The 21,199-nt window shown below is 39.4% G+C and overlaps 1 protein-coding gene across 1 annotated transcript in view; it reads right to left on the bottom strand.

Moving 5' to 3' along the window:
• dnajb6b (DnaJ heat shock protein family (Hsp40) member B6b) overlaps positions 1-21,199 on the bottom strand; it is an 89,553-nt gene that overhangs the window by 49,505 nt on the left and 18,849 nt on the right. Inside the window, exons 3-7 of the mRNA XM_052016214.1 lie at positions 13,743-13,852; positions 10,672-10,731; positions 4,283-4,387; positions 3,119-3,232; positions 971-1,112 (exon numbers count right to left, since the gene is read on the bottom strand). Coding sequence (XP_051872174.1) covers positions 971-1,112; positions 3,119-3,232; positions 4,283-4,387; positions 10,672-10,731; positions 13,743-13,852 — 531 coding nt within the window. The remainder of the gene's footprint in view (positions 1-970; positions 1,113-3,118; positions 3,233-4,282; positions 4,388-10,671; positions 10,732-13,742; positions 13,853-21,199) is intronic.

The following is a 21,199-nucleotide window of genomic DNA, read 5'->3' as shown; positions in this document are numbered from 1 at the left end:
ATTTAGAGCTTTTGAGCATGTGATGAGGAACCAGTGAATATAGTATCTTTACATTTCCAAAAGGCATTCAATAAGGTGCCACGAAAGAATTTTTAAAAATATATACACAAGATTTTCACAAATGAGTACAGACTTAATATATCAACTGTCTGAGAATTGATTAATGGATATGAAATATGAAATGGCCAAATTTACTTCGGTAGAAATAATGCCAAAGCACTTATTTTTTTCCCCCCAAAAAAATGGAGCAATACCTAAATGTTGCTCAAGGAGATGTTAGTATTTCCTCAAACAAGAAATGTTATCAAGGAACTGCAAACAATTAGGAAAGCACACATTAACCTTTACTATGTGGAGTTTAGATTTAAATAGTTAAGAAGATTTGCTACAAATGTAAAGAGATTTGATGTGGCTATGCTTGAAGCTCTGTTTCAGTCTCCTTGCCACAAGAATATTCCTGTTTCCAAAGATTTATCAATTCATTCAAGTAAATAGGCCTATATTCTCTGGAACTGAGGTTAAAAGATTTTGAAAGAATTAAGGATATTTAGGACATGAAGTCCAGAGGAATTTCTTCACTCAGATGTGAATTGTTGGAATTCACTACCTAATATGGAAAGATAAATACATTTTTGAAATCCAGGGTAATGAAAGGATATGGGATTTGGACAGTTAAGTGGAGCAGACATAGAAGCAATGATCTCATTAAATAGTGGAACAGATTCAAGGGGCGGCATGGCTTATCCTTACTACTTATGTTTCCAACAAGTCTGTGATAAACAACATGCCAGAGGAACAGAAATGATTATCAATTGCCCCAACTGAGTTTTTACTGAAATCAATAAAAACCAACTTTGGGAGAGGAAAGGTAGGCTTTGTTTAAAAAAATAAGTTCAGTAAATCTTATCAGAAAGTTCAGAAACTTAAACAATCTTTTATATCGAATAACAAAATTTAATATTTAAAATACCTCTTAGTGGTGATTTTCCTGCCATTAATAAATTTTGTGGACGTTGATACTGATCGAAAGTTACCCATTCCAGTACCTCCAAATGAAGAAGAGGAAAATGACGCTGTTCCAAGATTCCCAAATGAACTGAATGAAGTAAAACCTAAAGAAGCAATTAGACAATTATACTAATTTTTAAAAAAACATTTAGTTAAAATGAAATTTTTTGAAAGTTGATGCAATAAGAAGTGCAATCTAAATCCCGATCAAGGAATAAAATAAGGATAACAAAAAGATACTCTGCCTCTTTTCAGAGATTGAAAATTTGTACTGACAGCAATAATTATAAAATTGATGAGGTTGTATGCAATTGCTACCAGCGGTATTGTGCGCAACTTCAGTCTTCTCTTCAAAGATGATCTTTCTACAGAGCAAGCGCAGCAAAGGTTTGTCAAACCAAGTCCTGGGATGGCAGAACTGATATAGAGAGAGATTGGGGGAAGTAGGCTTATATTTATTACAGTTTTGAAGAATGAGATCTCAGAAACCCACATAATTCTAATAGGACTGGTAGTCTAGCTGCAGGAATGGTGAGGGAATCCAGGACCACGGGTTATAGTCCGAGGAAAAGGACTTAGCCATGAGGGATTGAGACAGAAATTTCTTTACCGGAAAACAGTGAATGTGTGGAATTCCCCAAAGAAAGCAGCTAAAGCTAAATTATTTTCAACAAGTTAGATATAGTTCTTCATGATAAAGGGAAGACAGGAGAGAAAACCAGGAACAGGGTATGATCAAAATGAATCACAGACCAGGCATAAAGAGTCAAATACCCAACTCCTGCTCTGAACTTCCATGTTTCTAAATTAACAATTAATAAATTGAAAAGGTTGCTTATGCAGTTCAAATCAGATTATTAAAAACTAAGGGTATTACTTCACTGTCAATCAAAAATGGTACAAATCTGAATTTTCAGCATTCTAAGTCCAGTTCCACACAGTACATTTACTTTAGCAAACATTAACCACAATGTATTAGCTCATAACCAAAATGTATTAGCTTTAAAGTCTTACAAAACCTAATGCATGTGCAGCTCTCAACTTGGAGAAAGGTTCTGATAAAAACAAAATCAAAGACAGCTTAACTACCCTCAAAGACATACAAATTATCAAATAACTGATGTGGTAACTCCAAAAGGCAATTCCCTTCAAATATTCTGGATCAGGTGGTTATCAAGAGGCATTTGTTCATGTTATCATAGTCAAAGGGCAATTGTGTAAATGACATTCCAAGTCACTGAGGCATTGAACAAAATGAATGAATTATGCAGAAAAAAAATCAGTTCCTGGGCTGACAGACATTTAATTCTATTGTAGCATTAAAAATTGTACAGAATAATTATTCACTGAAGAACCAACCAAAGTAATTTGAAGAACTTGCAAAAAAAAAGTGAATGTTGGAGCTTGAGCACAATCTCCAACTCATTTCTGTATTTGATAATGAAGCAGCATCCGCAGGAATTTGTTCATTTTTAAAAACTTAAAAATATACACAGAAGTAAATTTTATGGACCGATTCATGTGGAATTCAAAATCTTTAATGCCCGCTCCTCCTTTCACAACCTAGAGAAGGTAGAAGTTGCACCCCATTTAAAAACTGTTACACTACCCTCATTGTTGGCCCTTCAATATGTTCCACTGGTTAGTTTTAACAGCAAGGATCCAATTAAGGAATCACTAATTCCAAGCAAGAGGATTTAATGATACATAGTTACTGGGCCAGTAGTGTTTCAGTCCCTATATACTTATTCAGCTAGTTTAGACCCAATGATCAACAACTGTTTCAAGTCAAATCTCCATTCCTGATCAACAACCACGTGCAAAAATCAACAAATTTGATTTTTCCAAAAGCAGGCATCAGTATTATTCAGCATCAGTTTCAAAAGTAATAATGAGAACTTAGTCAAAAGTAGCCAGCCAATTGCTAGTGGCTACATTAAGTGAGCATGTGCTCTTATATACAAATCCTTGCATTTAAACTATAATTAAGTGGTCTTTGCTTTAATTACAGATTTAAGTATTGAAGCATTAAAGATTGATATTCATGTTTCATGCTTCACGTTAGCAATGTTTGCATAATCAAGATATTGATATTTTATTTAATATTTACCAGTATCAAATGCCGGAAATCCACCAAAGGGAGAGAAGAAAGGCCCTCCTCCACCCCTGCTTCTCTCAACTCCCCTTCGACGTCGTCCAAAAAAATTGTCAAAGGGATCATCCGCTGTTAAAAAACAAAACAGCCACAAAGTGAAACTAATTGTACTATTTATGGTCTTAATTACAGTTCTGGAATACAATACTTTACCATGTCTTCAGTTATATAGAGTAAGTTTTAATGAAAGCCTTACATATATTAAACAATTCCATCAAATCTTGATCCCTCCTCCAAGAAAGAGGGAGCAGAAAAGCAAGCCTTTTGCTTCAGTGCTCAACATATTAAGTTGAATTGTTTCACTTTAATTCATTTTTCAAGATGTGGGCAAAGCCATCAAGGCCAGTGTTTATTGCCTGGCCATAATTGCCCTCCACAAGGAACCTTGAATTGTCAGTCCTTTAGGCAAAGTTACTCCCATAATGCAGTTGAATAAGGAATTCCAGGAATTACAGTATATAGCAAGGAAAGAGACAATAAGTTTTTATTTCAGGATGTTGTATGACTTGGAAGGTTAAGACAAAGAATCAAAGACAATTTATTGAGTGCCATTACAGGCTCAAGGGGCTGTATAGCCTATTAATGCTCCCATTTCTTAGGTAAGGAAGATGAAACTAACACCCCAGAAGAGTATTACAAACCAGTTATGCACTCCAGCCATACAAAATAAACTTGATAAAACTGTCAAGTGTTCCAACAAAAATTATAAAAGTTTCCAACACATTTAGCCTTGAACAAGATGACTGGAATTTATTATGCAGGAATAAGTAATCACGCGTTGGTGAAATATTTCAGCAGTCAAGTCAAATCCATGCATAAGATCTGGTACAAGAATTTTCTTCAATTAAAAATTACTTTACTCGATTTGTAATACAAAAGCCTCACAAAACTCTTAGGGGAGTCTAGAAGCCAACACAAGCTGAGAATTATAATTTTTTTAAAATTTGAAAACACAAATCTTTCCCTTATGTAACAACACACAATTTTTAGAGTTTGACTCAACTGAAGTTAACAGCTGAATTTTAATCACTTTCTCTGGGAAATTCTACCCTCCATATTCAAAGTAATTTGTAAAAATATAATACTGGCACCTCAGATTCACATTGGATAATAACTTACTGAAGAAATCTGCAAACGGATCTTTTCCTCCAAAGAATTCCCTGAAAACATCTTCAGGATTGCGGAATGTGAAGCCAAAGTCAAAGCCTTCACCATGACGACCACCTACATTATTTTTAGGGTAGAAGGTAGAGAAAGAAATTAAGGAAAAATTGTCAAAAAATTCTAAATGACAATATCACAAGGTATTATACATTAATCACCAATTATTTGTATCGCAAGTTTTGTTCAAGGGGTGAAACAAGTTTGAATTTAAATATCAGTAAGATTTTACTGACTTTTATGGTGCCCTTCACACCAAAGTTTTAAGTAATGATCAAGTCATAAGGAAAGATGCTTTGAAATAGTTAAGTAAAACACAGTACATGAACAAAAACTGAGATTTAAAAAACTGGGTGCGGCTGACATTTATGTTGTGCAACTGCAACAAGTTAAAATTAGTTCCATTTACAATGCTCACTTAGGCTCAATTAGTTTTCAACAAAATTGAAAACTTAAGTCAATTCTCCAAATACTGGCATATTTAAGTATAATGGAGCAAGACAAATGATAAAAGGGAAGAACAAATACCCACACACCCTCAATGAGCAGCGTGTGGCTTTCCCTTTTCATAATATCAGCTGCAACCAGATGCAAGCTCTGGGAGGATCTGTGTTCAGCATGGTCATATGCTGAATGAACAAGCAGAAGAGTAATCATATTGATGAATTCTGACAGAAAGCAAACTGGGAAGTGAAAACCAACCACCAACATTGTTTGGTTAAACAGAGAGGATTGGAATATGCACTGGATCAATATAAAAGTTTAAATAGCAAATTAAAGTTAAATCTGCAGTTTGAAATTCGAAGGAAAAATTCACAAAAATAAAATCAGCTTTTTCATTTAACAAGTCATAATATTTTTGGATTTCTTTAACAACAGCACAAGCAGGACAGAAACAAAAGTGGTCAAGATAGTGGGCCAGCAACAGCAGCTCTAAACTATTAATTCAGAGGCAAGAGTCCGAATCCAACCATGGCATTTAGGCAATTTAAATTCTGTAATTTTAAAGAGACACTCAGGAAGGATGACATGAGATTAGCAGATTATAAATTCCTCTGCTTCACTAATGGACCCAAAGGGAAATAAATACGTCATTCTTCATTGACCAGGCCTTCACACGACTCCAAGAGCTGGTCATCGACTTTAGGAAGTGGGGCAAAGTACACACCCCGTCTGTATCAATGGTACTGAGGTGGAGATGGTTGAGAGCTTCAAGTTCCTACATATAAATATCACCAACAGCTTGCCCAGGTCCAACCACGTAGATGTTATGGCCAAGAAAGCACACCAGTACCTCTACTTCCTCCGAAGACCAAGAAAATTCAGCATGTCCCTGATGACCCTCACTTATTTATTTTACAGGTGCACCACAGACAGCATCCTATCCAGATTGGTATGGAAACTGCTCTGCCCAAGGCCTCAAGAAATTGCAGAGTTGTGAACACAGCCCTGTCTATCACAAGAACCAGCCTCCATTTACTTTGTCTACACTTACTGCTGCCTTGGGAAAGCAGCAGCATAATCAAAGACTGCTCCCACCCCAGTCATTCTCTCTTCTTTCCCTCACATCACACCCCCCCCCCCCCCCCAAATCGGGCAGAAGATACAAAAGTTTGAAAACATGTGCCACCAGACTCAAGGACAGCTTCTATCCCATTGCTATGAGACAATTTAATGGACCTTTCATACGATAAAGAGGAACTCGATCTCTCAATCTACTTCATCATGGCCCTTGCACCTTATTTGTCTGCCTGCACTTTCCCCTGTAACGTTATATTCTGCAGTTATTGCTTTTCTTTTTGTACTACCTCAATATACTTATGTTTGGAATGATCTGTCTGGATGGCATCCAAAACAAAGCTTTTCATTGTATCTCTGTACATGTGACTAATTACCAAGTCCACTAAAGTGGTTGACTCTTACCTGCCTCTCACCTTAGAGGAAATAAGGGAAGAACATTAAACACTGGTACTGCCAGCAACATTCAATCCCATGTTAAAAAAAACAACTCAAAGTTGACATTATCGAGGTACTAAGTCAGCATTGGTTGCCTCGATAACAAAGGTTATCAAAGGTTGCCTTGACCTTTACCGTAGCCTTGGAGAGATATAGGAGTAGATGACGTGGGAAGGTATTTAATTGGGGGAGGGGGAATTATGATGCTATTAATCAGGAACTTGGGAGCGTAAGTTGGGAACAGATGTTCTTGGGGAAGTTCTCGTAAATGAGGAGGTTGTTCAGGGAGTACTTGCATCGGGTTCTGGATAGGCTTGTCCCATTGAGGCAGGGTAAGGATGGTAGAGCGAAGGAACCATGGTTGACAAGAGACGTAGAATATCTTGTCAAGAGCAAGAAAGAAGCTTACCTAAGGTTTAGAAAGCAAAGATCAGACAAGGCTCTGGAGACTTACAAGGTAGCCAGGAGGAAGCTTAAGAATAACTTAGGAGAACTAAAAGAGGACATGAGAAGGCCTTGGTGAGTAGGATTAAAGAAAACCCCAAGGCGTTCTACACGCATGTGAAGAATAGGAGGATGACTAGGGGGGAGGACCAATCAAGGATAAAAGAGGAAACGTGCCTGGAGTCAGAAGAGGTAGAGGGAGGTCCTTCATGAATACATTGCTTCAGTATTCACCAGTGAGAGACACCTTGACATTTGAGAGGATGGCATACAACAGGCTGATACTCTAGGGTACATCAACGTGAGGAAGGAGGATGTGCTGGAACTTTTGAAAAACATTAGGATAGATAAGTCACTGGGGCCAGATGGGATATATCCAAGGTTATTACAGGAAGTGAGGGAAGAGATTGCTGCTCCTTTGGCAATGATCTTTGCATCCTCACTGGCTACAGGAGTAGTGCCAGATGATTGGAGGGTGGCAAATGTTCCTTTGTTCAAGAAAGGTAGTAGGGATAACCCTGGGAATTACAGGTCAATGAGTCTTACTTCAGTGGTTAACAAATTACTAGAGAAGATTCTTAAAGACAGGATTTATGGGCATTTGGAGAAGCATAGGCTGATTAGGGACAGTCATCATAGCTTTGTGAGGGACAGGTCATGCCTCATGAGCCTGACTGAATTCTTTGAGGATGTGACAAAGCACATTGATGAAGGTAGATCAATGGATGTGGTGTACATAGATGTTAGTAAGGCGTTTGGTAAGGCTCCTCATGGAAGGCTCATTCAGAAAGTCAGGAGATATGGAATCCAGGGAAACTTGGCTGTGTGGATTCAGAATTGGCTCACCCATAGAAGACAGAGGGTGGCTGTAGATGGAGCACATTCTGCCTGAAGGTCGGTGACCAGTGGTGTTCTGCAGGGATCTGTTCTGGGACCCCTGCTCTGTGATTTTTATAAATGATTTGGATGAGGATGTGGAAGAATGGGTTAGTAAGTTTGCAGATGGTGTTGTGGATAATGTAGAAGGTTGCCATAGGTTACAACGGGACATTGATAGGATGCAAAGCTGGACTAAGTGGCAGATGGAGTCCAACCCCGATAAGTGTGAAGTGATACACTTTGGAAGATCAAATTTGAAGGTAGAATACAAGGTTAATGACAGGATTCTTAGCAGTGTGGAGGAACAGAGGGATCTTGGGGTCCATGCCCATAGATCCCTCAAGGTTGCCACGCAGGTTTATCAGGTTAAGAAGGCGTATGGTGTGTTGGCCTTCATTAGTCGGGGTATTGAGTTCAAGAGCTGTGAGGTAATGTTACAGCTCTACACAACTCTGGTTTGACCACACTTGGAGTACTGTGTTCAGTTCTGGTCGCCTCATTATAGGAAGAATGTGGAAGCTTTAAAGAAGATGCAGAGGAGATTTACCAGGATGCTGCCTGAATTGGAGAGCATGTCTTAAGAGGAGAGGCTGAGCAAGCTAGGGCTTTTGTCTTTGGAGCAGAAGAGGATGAGAGGTGACTTTACAGATCTGTACAAGATCATAAGGAGGCATAGATTGAGTGGACAATCAGAGACTTTCTCCCAGGGCAAAAACGGCTAACATAAGGGGGCATAATTTCAAGATGATCGGAGAAAGGTATGGGGGGGGGGGGGGGGGGGGGGGATTGTCAGAGGTACTTTTTTTTTAAATATATACACGGAGTGGTGGGTGCATGGAGTGCACTACCAGCAGAGGTGGTGGAGGCAGATACATCTCTCTCCCAGTTTCAACTTCTGAATACAATTTTGAATTAAATATTCTCCACTTCAGATTCAGTTTTTCAATTTGCAGATTTAAGGTAGATAAGCCCTGGTGGAGGTGGGGACATTTAAGAGACTCTTAGATAAGCACATGAATAATAGAAACATGGAGGGATATGTGGGAGGGAAGGGTTAGATAGATCTTAAAAGCAAGATAAAATGTTGGCACAACATCATGGGCTGAAGGGCCTGTACCGTGCTGTAATGTTCTATGTTCCATGTTCTAACCAATGGCATTCCCTGCAGAGCTGCAGGAAAGAACTTGTTGCAACTTCTAGATTTCCATATTTAATTACACCTGGGTGCATTCCAAAAGTTCCTGGCAGAATTGCTCCATTTTAATGGAGAGTGCAGACAACCGATGCAAATTCTTGGCCAATACCTTAAAGTTGACAGCATTAAAGCCATTGTTCATTACAGTTGAACTTTGTCAGAATTATTTTACAGTATCAGAACAGAAATAAAACTTACCTTTCCCAGTTCAAAATCTATACAGATCTATAATGTGTGACATTTGGAATCAGGGAAGGTTACTTGGATATAAAAACTGATAGATTTTTTTTAAGTACTGTAACCTAAAATGTTCTTCCAATATTGTTTCAAATGAACAAAATTAAGATCAGAGTAAACTGAGAAAAATATTTACTTATTGTTGGCTGCAACGGTGGGGGTGGGCAGGTGGCAGTTGTCTATAACTTGGCCTGGATCTTTTGTGCATTACAGAAAGAAAATAAATGGAGAGTTTCATGGCTGGTTATGACACACAAAAAAAAATGAAATTATGCTTGCTACCATCTCTTTCTTCACCTGACTTCCCAACCCAAATCAAAATCGTACAAACCCACATCTGGAAGGAATACCGGTGCTTACTTCTCACTGAACCACACAGAATGTCACATTCAAGTGAATTACAGTTAATTCTCAACTGCTATCAACTAACTGAAAATGTACTTGCACAAAAGTGAAATCTCATTCCTTCATAATTTGAATTAATCACTTTTTCCCAAATTTTCCAATCACCTCTCCCACTTTCAATTTCTGAATATAATTTTGAATTAAATATTCCCCACTTCAGATTCAGTTTTTCAATTCACAGACTTAAGGTACAGAGCCCCAGAGATTGCTGGTTGCCTACACTCATCTCCCAGTCCATCAGCAAGGTTCAGGGCAGCACATGGTACTGTCATGAAACAAATGGCCTGCTGAAGCCACAAGAGTCTTTGACAGCAGTGAACACTCCTGAATGACTGTGAATGTTTGAATGTCAACATTTTGATATTCAAACATTTATAATCATTGAGAACTTATCAAAAGCTTTAAAAAAAAAACAAAAACAATTAAAACGTTCCAACAAACCCAAATAAAGCCTTTCACTCAAAATGCTGGAGGAACTCAGCAGGTCAGGCAACATCTATGGAGGCAAACAGCCATTTCTCTCCATACCTGCTGCCTGATCCACTGAGTTCCCCCAGCGCTTTGTGTGTTGCTCCAGATTTTGAGCATCTGCAGTGCATCTCCATAAAGCCTTGCGACTTACCCTTTCCCGAGCAGCCAATCTTTACAACCAATTTCAATGTGCTCAACTTACTGCATTTTCAGCGGACAATTCCCAGCCTGTAATTGGCAAATCTTCAGACATTTGCACCACCTGGTTAAACTCCAACCAGGCAGCACAGAAGTCCCACTGTGTAGAACGCTACACCACAGCCTCTGCTCTGGAGTTGTCCAGTTACCAACAGATCCAGCACACCCTAAAGATTTACCCCATTTTGCTGGCCCCATTCAGAGAGAGGCCACTGTGATATTTCCGGCTGTCTGAACTGCCAAGTGAAGTGTAAAAGCCCACATAGGTTGTGAGGAATAGCAAACAATGCATCTTCACCTTGAATGTACAATCCAGGCCAAATACGAAGCTATTCCAATGACAAATAAAAAAGCCCTCAATAGCTATGCTGAGTTTTGTACCATGCAAAACATCTGGCAACATCATGAACAACAGACAAAATGCTGGAAGAACTCAGCAAGTCAGGTGGCATCTGTGGAATGAAATGAGTAGTCAACATTTTGGGTCGAGACCCTGCAGCTGGACTGGACACATGATTTATTCATGATTTCAATTACTTAAGAACCAGGGATGTTAGCTTACCTCCAGCAGCATTAGTCAAGCCTTCTTTGCCATATCGATCATAGATATCACGCTTTGAAGCTGTGTTAAAAAATAATTTTAATACCAAAAATAAGTATTGATTTTGATGCAAAATATTTTATACAAGTGAAAATTTTTGCAAGTCAATAATTGTTTTGATAATACTTTAATACTTTGTGTTTAAAATATCAGACTGAACTTTGCTGGCTGTAGCCAATGGTTCAGAAAGGAACCATTGTTTAGCTATTCAAATGCACACCAGATTTACATATATGCGCAGAGAACCAGATGGTGCCATAATTGTCACAATACTCTACTACAGGACATTAGTCCAATAGTGGGATCTAGTTGGGATTCCCCACATAAACTTGAGGAAATCATCACGCAGACCACATGCCAGCTAAAGCTGGCAAAGGATCAGAGACCCTTTTAATTCACTGGGGACTCTTGGCCTGGAAATTAGGAGACAGAGGAAGTTTTTGCTTTTGTTTAATAGCTTTAATTATTTGTAAAATGTGCTTGCATGTTTTTGGTTTAATTACAACTGAAGTTTTCAGTTTGTGTGTCTGAATATTAGACATTAAATCCACACAGTTGGCAAAGCTCCCACCCACACCCCACCTTGTAAGGGCATTCCATGGGCAGGCTTTCTCACTGCATTACCTGGGACCCAGCTACTGGTTCATGACCTTCACTACGCCATTTGAGTGATCAGAGAGCCAACAACATCAGCCCTCTGCAACTGGATCAGTTAAGTGGGATGGAAGAGGACTCTTTCTGTGTTGGACCAGATGCAGCAGTATCTAGCCCTGGAAAAAGCAGTTGGGTTCTGACAAACAGGAATATGCCAAGACCTAGGAACAGGCCATTCTGTTCCGAGCTTTCTCCACCATTCATCATGATCACGGCTGATCCAACATTCCTCAAGGTCACTTTCCTGCCTTTTCCCCAGAACACTTCATTCCCTTATTAGAAATCTGAGACCGTTAAATTAAGATTTTCTTAATGTGCTATTACTTCCTTAATAATTACTAATATTTTCCAATGATAATAAGCCAATACTCACTTCTGTCTCCCCTCCCTTTCTAAATAGTTGTGTCACACTGGCAGTTTTCCGATCCTCTAGCACTTGTCCAGAATCTAAAGATTCTGCTCTATTCAAATTTCTGAAAATGTCACTGGAATTACCCAACCCTTCCTCAATGGGTAAATGTTATTGTATTTCTAGTTTTCATTACAAGCAATTCCTTTTTTCTATTTTTTTTTCAAAAATTTTGGAAGGCCAGAACATATAGTTTGACTCAACGGAAGTTACAAGGAGACAAATCAAACTGCGTCAAATTTAAGACTCAGTTTCGGCAGTGTTAGTTGATGGGTGTTTATGGATACCTACCTTTTTTCTGAAAAATAATGATACAATAGGACAGATATGGGTAAATAAGCAAAGATTTTGATATAATTCATTAACTTAATACTACATAACAGTAACAGCCAAGTAGAGGGTTTGGGTAATTGCAAAACATCAAAACAGCACAGCTGACAAATTCTACAAAATGGAAAACACTAGACTATAAATTAATCTTGAAACAAAAGAATAGAGATGCTATCCTGCTAACTAGATTGTCAGCTAATTTAACCAAAAAATCTGACTATTACAATTTACACTGAAGTCCATATTTCCATACAACATACCATGCCATTTCCCAGGTATTGCCAACTCACAGCAATCTTTCTCCCACTAATTTCCCATATAACCTATTCTCCCACATTCCTATCAACTCCCCCAGATTCTACTATTCATTAACAGACAAGGGACAATTTACAGTAGCCAATCAATCCACCAATGAGCACATCTTTGATGATGTGCAAGAAAACCAGAACACCCAGGGGAAACCCATGCAAATCCCACATCAACAGCAGAGGTCAGGATTCAACCCAGGTCACCAGTGCAACTAGAACCGCCTCAGCTCTACTATGCTGACACAGTCACACATAATATTTCCCTTTTGTGCAAGAAGCTTACCTCAGCACATCAAATCTTATCAAGACCTTGCAAAGGTTATTCTAATCAGTGGGACAGATAAGGAAGACACAAAACATCACGTTGTTAGAACCATAGAAAACTACAGCACAGGCCATTTGGCCCTTCTAGTCGAAACGTTTTTTGAAACATTGTTTTAGATAGGCTTTTCTTAAACAGGAATTATGAACATGAAAATTTGCATCTTTCCTTCCTACATGCCCATTTTCAAACATATATCCAAATCAAAAGTTGTCTTCATCATAAGTAACGTTATCGATTGAAAGTAATATTTTTCAGGATAAGAGTTCAGTGAAGGAACATAATCTAAGCTAATTTGAAGGCAGCAGTTTTCTTATACTTGACTTACTGTTTGAATACAGGCAATTAAATTCACACAAGTTACTTCAAGGCTTGGGACAAACAAAAAGCAGCAGGATGTCAGTGAAGAAATAGCCACAGGGCCAAATTTCAAGAATAAAACACGCAAAAAAGCTGAAAGAACATGTAATCACAAGCAATAGTAGTCTATCAAAGATGACGAAAGTTACTGGGGAATGCTTGAAAGTTCAAAGAGCATTCTGAAACAACAAAGACATTGGTGTAGCGATCTCCTGGAACGCCACAAACAATGGTTCAAGGACAACAGTGATACTGCTTGTGAATTAATTGGTAGAAGCCACAATATTTAGAAGTGGTATCATCTTGTTTATTTGGGACAGCAGATAAGCTTCCTTGACCACTGCAGAACAGTGCTGCAAAATAACACCCTAGAAATCAAAAACTTAATCGTGAGCATGAGAACAATTTCTGTTATTGCCAACATGAACATCTCCAAAAAGATTTCTGGTTTGAAATTTTAAAATTTCCCCAAAAGCTTTCATAAAATGTTAGTTTCATTCAAGACAATAATATTTCTGAACACTAAGCCAATTTCAAGAGTAATTGACATCCTTCCACATTATTATTTGACCTTAAATAGAATAGTTTTAATAACCGATTGCTCAAATTAACCATACTGTTTTAGTTTTTCATTCTTAATAAAACTTACAATCAGAAAGAACTTCATAGGCTTCTGAAAGTTGTTTAAATTTTGATTCTGCCTCTTCTTTATTGTCAGGATTCTTATCAGGGTGCCACTTCAGTGCCAGTTTGCGATATCTATTGAAAAATTCATCATACAATTTAAAAACAATACGAAAGACCATGCATAAAATACCTTCTCAGCCAACATACAACTTAACTGGTAGATAAATAAAATGTAATGCATACAATAACAGGACAATTCCATTCAAATTGTACATCCTGAATCTGATTTCCAGTAGGCATTTCTAGAATGCAGTATAGAACTTTCAGTTGGAAATGGAAAAATGCTTAAATTAGCTAATCCTTGAAATTACAATAATTGCAATGGATAATTTCCTGCAGTATAACTTGCATAAGTGACTCAGCAACGCAATATTCTGTCACAATTTTACTATTGTTCTTGCAGCTTCTTCTGACAGCAGTTTATCAGAATGCCCACCAATTCAGCCACACCCCATTACCACTTTGATTGCTCTTTAAATCAACAATGCTGCTAAAATAGATATTTTGTTACTGGATTACCCAATTAATTAAAGTTGGGTACATGCATATAGCACTACTCAGTGCACCATGTAGTGTGTGAAATCTACTCATCTGATTCAAAGTACTCCCAATGCCAAATTTGACAATGTTTGCTCCGGCAGTATAAAGCTGAAGGAACAGATTGCAGTCACAAGGAAGGGCAATGGAACAGACTTTGGTAAATTTAATTCAGCTCCGTGACAGCATAAAAAAAAGTTAAGATTTCTACCACATGCCTGCATTTTGGCCAAATGCCACACACAAGATTGGATATGCCTTTCAAGTAGGCTGGAAACCAAAGATATATTAAAAAAAGAATGGAATTCAGTATATGGAGAATTAAAGCAACAAAGTACATACAATCTCTGCATTTTAAGGTGGCAACATTCTGCTTTTATACTTTCAGGCAGAATTTATCAGAAAAGAATATATCATTAGCAATACAAGGAGACCAATTACCCTGTGAACAGAAGAGGAATGGAAACAAGGACCAATGCTAAGGAGAGGGAAAGACAAGAATTCCTCATTTGTTCTTATAAGATTGATGCTCCCTGTCAAAGAAAATTATGTTGGGCATGCTTCTGGCAACTAGAGTAAATGGAATGTTACTGTGGGAGATCTAGATAACTGTTACCACAACACAATTTGTTTTAGAAGTAATTATGGAAATATAAAGTTGAAATGCATAACTGTGCTGGAACAAAATTCAGTGATTTAAGGGAACTGGCATTGGTACAATGGAAAAGTTGATAATGGGTGCAGCACTTAGAACAGTGGAAGGAACACAGGGGAGGGTGGTCTAGAGAAAACCTGGGCAAATCTTTACACTGATACCGAGGCCATGGAAAAACAAACTAATGTGTATCATTTTCCTTAAGCGTGGCTTTCCCTCCATTAAATCTGACCATGCACTCAACTTTGTCTGCTCCATTTCTCATGTTTTTGCTCTCACAGCCTGTCCTCTCACCAAGAGCAAGGATAGATAGGGTCTCTCTTTTCCCCCTCACCTACCGACACATTCAATGGATTTTCCTGCCACCTTCAAGATGTCATCACCAGACATCAACATTCTTTTGGACCTTTCCTCCACGAATTTTTAGCTCATCTCTACCAACATTCACTTCCCTTTTCACGGCACCCTCACATGCACCTGCAGGAGGTGCCACATCTCTTTTAGCTCTTCACTTCCCACCATTCAGGAGACCCAACGCACTTTCCAGATGAAGCTGTGATCCACTTGCACCTGTTCCAATCTAGTGTAATGTGTTTGGTGCTTATGATGTGGTCACTATAATAGAGAAACCAAATGCAGATTGGACAAATGTGCAGGACATCAGCATTCAGTCCACAAGTCTGTTACTTTAATTCCCCGGTAATCTCAAAGCAAAAACTGCAGACGCGCAAATCAAGTGGATAATTCATTGTGGTTTTCTCCTCCAATCTCCATTACAGAAATCTGTCATCACCCAATTTCATTCACCACATGATATCAAAAACCAGCTAAAGACTTAAAGCCACATAACATCCCATATTAGGGATTGAAGACATGCCCTCTAGAATTAGCAACATCTCTAGTCAAATTGTTCCACAAGGGTTACAACATCAGCATTTACCTGACAATGTGGGGAAAAATGCCCAGGTATGTTCCATTCACAATGAACAAATCCAATCCAGCTAATTAATGCTCAGCCTAGTCTTGATCAGTAAAAAGTGATAGAAGTTGTCATCAACAATACTATAAAGCAGCACTTGATCATGAAGCCCATTTTGTATTTTGCCAGGATTATTCTGCTCCAGACCCAAGCCTTGGTTCAAACATGTGGCACAGAACTGGATTCCAGAGGCAAAGCAAGGGCAAGCACCCTCGACGTCAAGAGCAAATGGTATAACTGAACTCAATAAACATCAAGGAGAAACAACCTAATAGTTAGAATCATACCTCACACAAATCAAGATAGTTTATGGTTGTTGGAAGTTAAACATCCCAGTCCCAGATATGCCTTGGGGGTAGTGCCCTTAGATTAACCATCTTCAACTGCTTCCCTGATGCTCACTAATGAATGCACAACTCAATTCTTCAGCAAATAAAGCAACCCTGCCTGTATGCAGCACAACACAGACAACAAAGACAGGCACAGGCTGAGAAGTGGCAAGTGACATTCGTGCCACAAAAGTGCTGAGCAATGACCATTTCAAACAAGAGAGATTCTAATCGTATACCTTTGATGTTCAATGGCATGTCCATCCCCAAGTACTGCACCATCAATATCTCTGGTTAGTAATAATCCAGAAACTTGACTGGACCAGCCATTTAAATATTGTGGCTACAGGAGCAGGTTGGAGACGATATCGTGGGGCATGTTATTCACCCTCCAACACAAAGCCTTGTCTTTATCTACAAGGCACAAATCAGGACCGTGACAGAATAGTCTGAACTTGCGTGTGGATGACTGCCACTCAAACACACAAGCTTAACACAATCTAGGACAAGGCAACTCACTTGATTGGCACTGACATTGGAGCCTACTAATCTGAGGGGTAGTCAGTGGTTCTCTCCTGAACTGCCAGAAAAAGGCAGATCAATTTTAGCCAATGAAATCAATTGAGTCTTCTGCAGGATCAGAAAGGCAACTCTCCAGCAGAATATTGGGAAAACCCTCTAGTCCTGCAGGGAAGTAATCTGCCAGAACTGACTTTTCTGAATTAGTCAGCGAGTCTCAGACTTCTACGCTTGACTGAGTACGTGCTGAAGTCTGGTATTTAGTGCAACTTAATTATCTATTCACCAATGGTCTGAACAGCCTGCAAGAACTGGCCCCTCTTATTTCAAAAATAAACTTCTCAAATCAGACACCAAACTACCTACCCCTGCTCTAAATGCTGCACCCATCATCAACTTTTCCATTCCAACAAGAGTCCGACACCATTTGCCTTTCACAAATCAATGCACTCTTCCCTTTAATTCACACTTCTCCCTGATTATACCTCCCTAAAGCTTTAAGTTTATCCTTACACTTTTTTTTGAATGAGGGCAAGGCATTTGCGATTCTTCAGTTCTCTGATGTCTGGGGAGGATTGGAAAATTACAGATAGCCATTCAGCAATGTTTACCTCCACTTCTTTCATCAACCTAGCTGCATCCAAGGTAGACCAGTGACTTGCTTACCTTAAACACAACCACACTTTTCATTCTACCCATAATTTGACTGCATGCCCATTCTTGATAAAAAGAGATAAAGTCTCAGTAAAAGGGAGCGAAGAGGAATAAAATGTCTTTAGTACTCCACGCCATTCCTTCTGCCTCCATGCATGGATCATCTTTATCATCTTCTTAGCCAGTCCCTCAGGATAGAGGACGACTTGCTGCCATTTGAGTTTTGTGGGTTTTGAGGTGACCGATGAGGTTGATGTAAAAAACCATAGACTTTCACAGATGAAGCAAGAGGTGCCTAATGGGACAAACAGTAGTTCTAGAGATGTTGCACTCTTTCCTGTTTACACAGGGCTTCCATGTGCTCCCAACTCATGGACTGGAGACTCTCAATACTAATAAAGTGTTCCTTCTCCACTCGAAGCATTCATGGGCCAAAGACTCCCAGGAGTCAGCAGGGATGTCAGTTAGGAGGCTTGAGCACATCCTTGAATCTCTTCCTCTGTCCGCCCAGCATTTCTTCCTGCGACAGAGCTTTGAATAGAACATCTGTTTCGAGAGTCTGGTGTCAGGCATATTAAAGACGTGGCCTGCCCAACAGAGTACGCAAGGCATTAATGTTGACAATGTTGGCCTGGGAAGGGTCACTGATGTTCACTTCTTTACTCTTCTTGAACTTGGAAGGTGTTACAGAGGTAGTGTTGACACGCAGGGTCCTTGAGCACCATCAGGGCCATCAACCCAAACACCCAAGATCTCATCCTATGAGAGCCAAGAACATAAATGAACTTACCAAAGACAAAGGCAAGCAACAGCCACTAGAAGGAACACTTCAAAGACCCCCTTAACCGTGACACATTTTGATGTTAGCACCCTTGACTCACCCTACAACAGCACGAGTCCAGCCTTGCCACTGCTCCTGACTGACAAGATGTTTAAAAAGGCCATGTCCCAACTAATACCTTGGGAATAGATGATATCCCTATTGAGATTCTAAAATTTAGCACTGACAAACTCCAGCCACAAATCCACGATCTCACTGCCCACATCTGGGAAGAGAATGAAAAACCAGGGCATCTCATTCAAGAGAGGAGACAAGTCTCACTGTGGCAACTTACTACTTTGACCAAGTTTTTGGTCATCTCAGACAAGTCTTCCTGCATTACTACTTCAGCATAGTTTGACCTGGATGCATTGCTTCTTTTACTACCCTATAGAGGGCTTTCAAACAAGGTGGAGGGAGGCTTAGTGTATCCAGGTTTACTTTTAGCCAGTTGGTGGACCAAGTAAAGTCAACAGTAGAGTTGTATGCTGCTCAAGCAATTTCTTTTTGATCACAGTTCCAGAACAAAGAATCAGACTTTATTAAGGATGAAACATCAAAACTGCTGAAAACAATATTCCATATGTCACAGAACACTGCAGATAGGGGATTTATAATATTTTTCTTGGTAAAATCTAAATTTACAGCCACAGAAAGGAAACAAAAGACTAAAGCAGTCACAAATAGGGTGACAGTGGCACAGGCACTAGAGCCACTGCCTCACATTTCCATCAACCTGAATTCAATTCTGACCTTCACTGCTGACTGAGTGGAGTTTAGACATTTTCTGTGACTGTGTGGGTTTCCTCCAGGTTGTTCATTTTCTTCCACAACTTGAACATGAGGTTTGGGTGGTTAACTGCCACACTAAATTACTCCACGAGGGGTACAATCTAGGGCGTAGTCAATCGGAATATGGGAAAAATGAAATAGGTTTGGGTAGGATTAGTGTAAATAGCAAGTGCTTAATGGATCCCATAGACTTGGTAGGCTGAGAGCCTGTTTCCATGCTGCATGTCTCTATGTATCCAAATCCCCAGATCTAGGTTAACATTGATGCAATACCAATTTCAGTCAACAGGCGTCATCACAGCATTTAACAATGTTAAGGTCACAAATGCCGCAGAACATCTCATCAGCCTTGCCCCAAATATTGTTTAAATTCTTTTCATGGCAAGTTGCTGAAAACTGATATTATATCAAATGAAAAAAGCCATCCCAGCACAAAGATAATAGGCAGAGAGTTGGATCCTAAATTGTCTTGTCAACAGGAGGCAGAGCATTACTTTCCCTGAGTGAAAGTCTGTGACCAGTGTTGTATCACAAGAATTGGTGCTGGAACCCTTGATGTTTGTGATACATATTAACAACTTAGATGTGAATGCAGTTGATATGATTAGTAAGTTTGCAGATGAGAAAAATTTGTGGCACTGCAGATAATAAGGACACTTGTCTTAGGCTACAGCATATTAGTCAGCTGGAAAGTTGAGCAGAGCAATGGCAGATAGAATTTAGTCCTGACAAGGGCAAAGTAATACATTTGGGAAGGTCAAATAAGGGTAGGACTTGCACAGTAAATAGTAGGGCCCCAAGGAGTGTTGATGAACAGAAGAACCTTGGAGTTCAAGTTAACAGTTCCTTGAAAGTGGCAGCACAGGTAGAAAGACTAAGCACAGCTCAAACACCATCCATAAATTTACCAATGACACCACTGTTGTTGGTAGAATCTCAGATGGCAATGAAGAGGTGTACAGAAGTGAGAGATCAGCTGGTTAAGTGGTGCCGAAACAACAACCTCACACTCAACGTCAGCAAAACCAAGGAACTGACTGGACTTCAGGAAGGGGAAGTCGGGAGAACACACATCAGCCCTCATTCAGGGGTCAGTGGTGGAAAGGGTGAGCAGCTTCAAGTTCCTGTGCATCAACATCTCAGAAATCTACCCTAGGCACAACACATTGATGCAATCATGAAAGAGGCATGCCAGTGACTCTACGTTATTAGGAGTTTGAGGAGATTTGTTATGTCACCAAAGACACTTACTAATTTCTATAGATGTATGGTGGAGCGCATTCTGACTGGCTGCATCACAGCCTGGTATAGAACCTCCAATGCACAGGATCGCAAGAGGCTGCAGAGGGTTATAGACTAAGCCAGCTCCATCACAGGCACAACTCTCCTCACCATCAAGGACATCAAGAGGCAGTGCCTCAAGAAGGCAGCAGCCATCAAGAACCCTCGCAATCTGGGACATGCCCTCTTCTTATTACTACCATCAGGGAGGAGGCACAGGAGCCCAAAGACCCATACTCAACGATTCAGGAATAGCTTCTTCCCCTCCACCATCAGATTTCTGAATGATCCATGAATGTTACCTCATCATTCTTTTTTGCACTAATTATTTATTTTTGTAATTTATAGATTACATCTTTGCACTGTACTGCTGCCCCAAAAAAAAATTCACATCAATGAATTTGTCTTCATCAGCCATGGCATAGAAGAGCAAGGACGTTGTGTTAATAAGGCATTAATAAAACATTTGATGTGCCACACCAGGATATTGTGTGCAGCTTTGATCAATTCTCTATAGAAAAGATGTGAAGAGGTCAACAGAGAAGATTCACCAGGGCATTGCCTGTATTGGAGCATCCCAATTACAAGGAGAGATTGAATAGGCTGGGTTTGTTTTCCCTGGAGCAGAGGAAGCCAAGGGATGAATTGTAGAGGTATACAAAATTATGAGGGGGATAAATAGATTGGATAATAAGAATAGTTGTCCTATGGTGGATGTCAAAAGCAAGAGGGCATAGGTACAAGGTAAGAGGTAGTGATTAACTGCAGCTCTGAGGTAGAATATTTCTCCCCCCATTTACACACACAGATGTTTGGAATCTGGAATTTGAAACCCAAGAGCATGTAGACAAAA

The sequence above is a fragment of the Pristis pectinata genome, chromosome 5 (genome assembly GCF_009764475.1).
Source record: "Pristis pectinata isolate sPriPec2 chromosome 5, sPriPec2.1.pri, whole genome shotgun sequence".
Classification (NCBI taxonomy): domain Eukaryota; kingdom Metazoa; phylum Chordata; class Chondrichthyes; order Rhinopristiformes; family Pristidae; genus Pristis; species Pristis pectinata.
The sequence above is the reverse complement of the archived record's forward strand: the minus strand, read 5'-3'. Positions and strand labels throughout refer to the sequence as shown.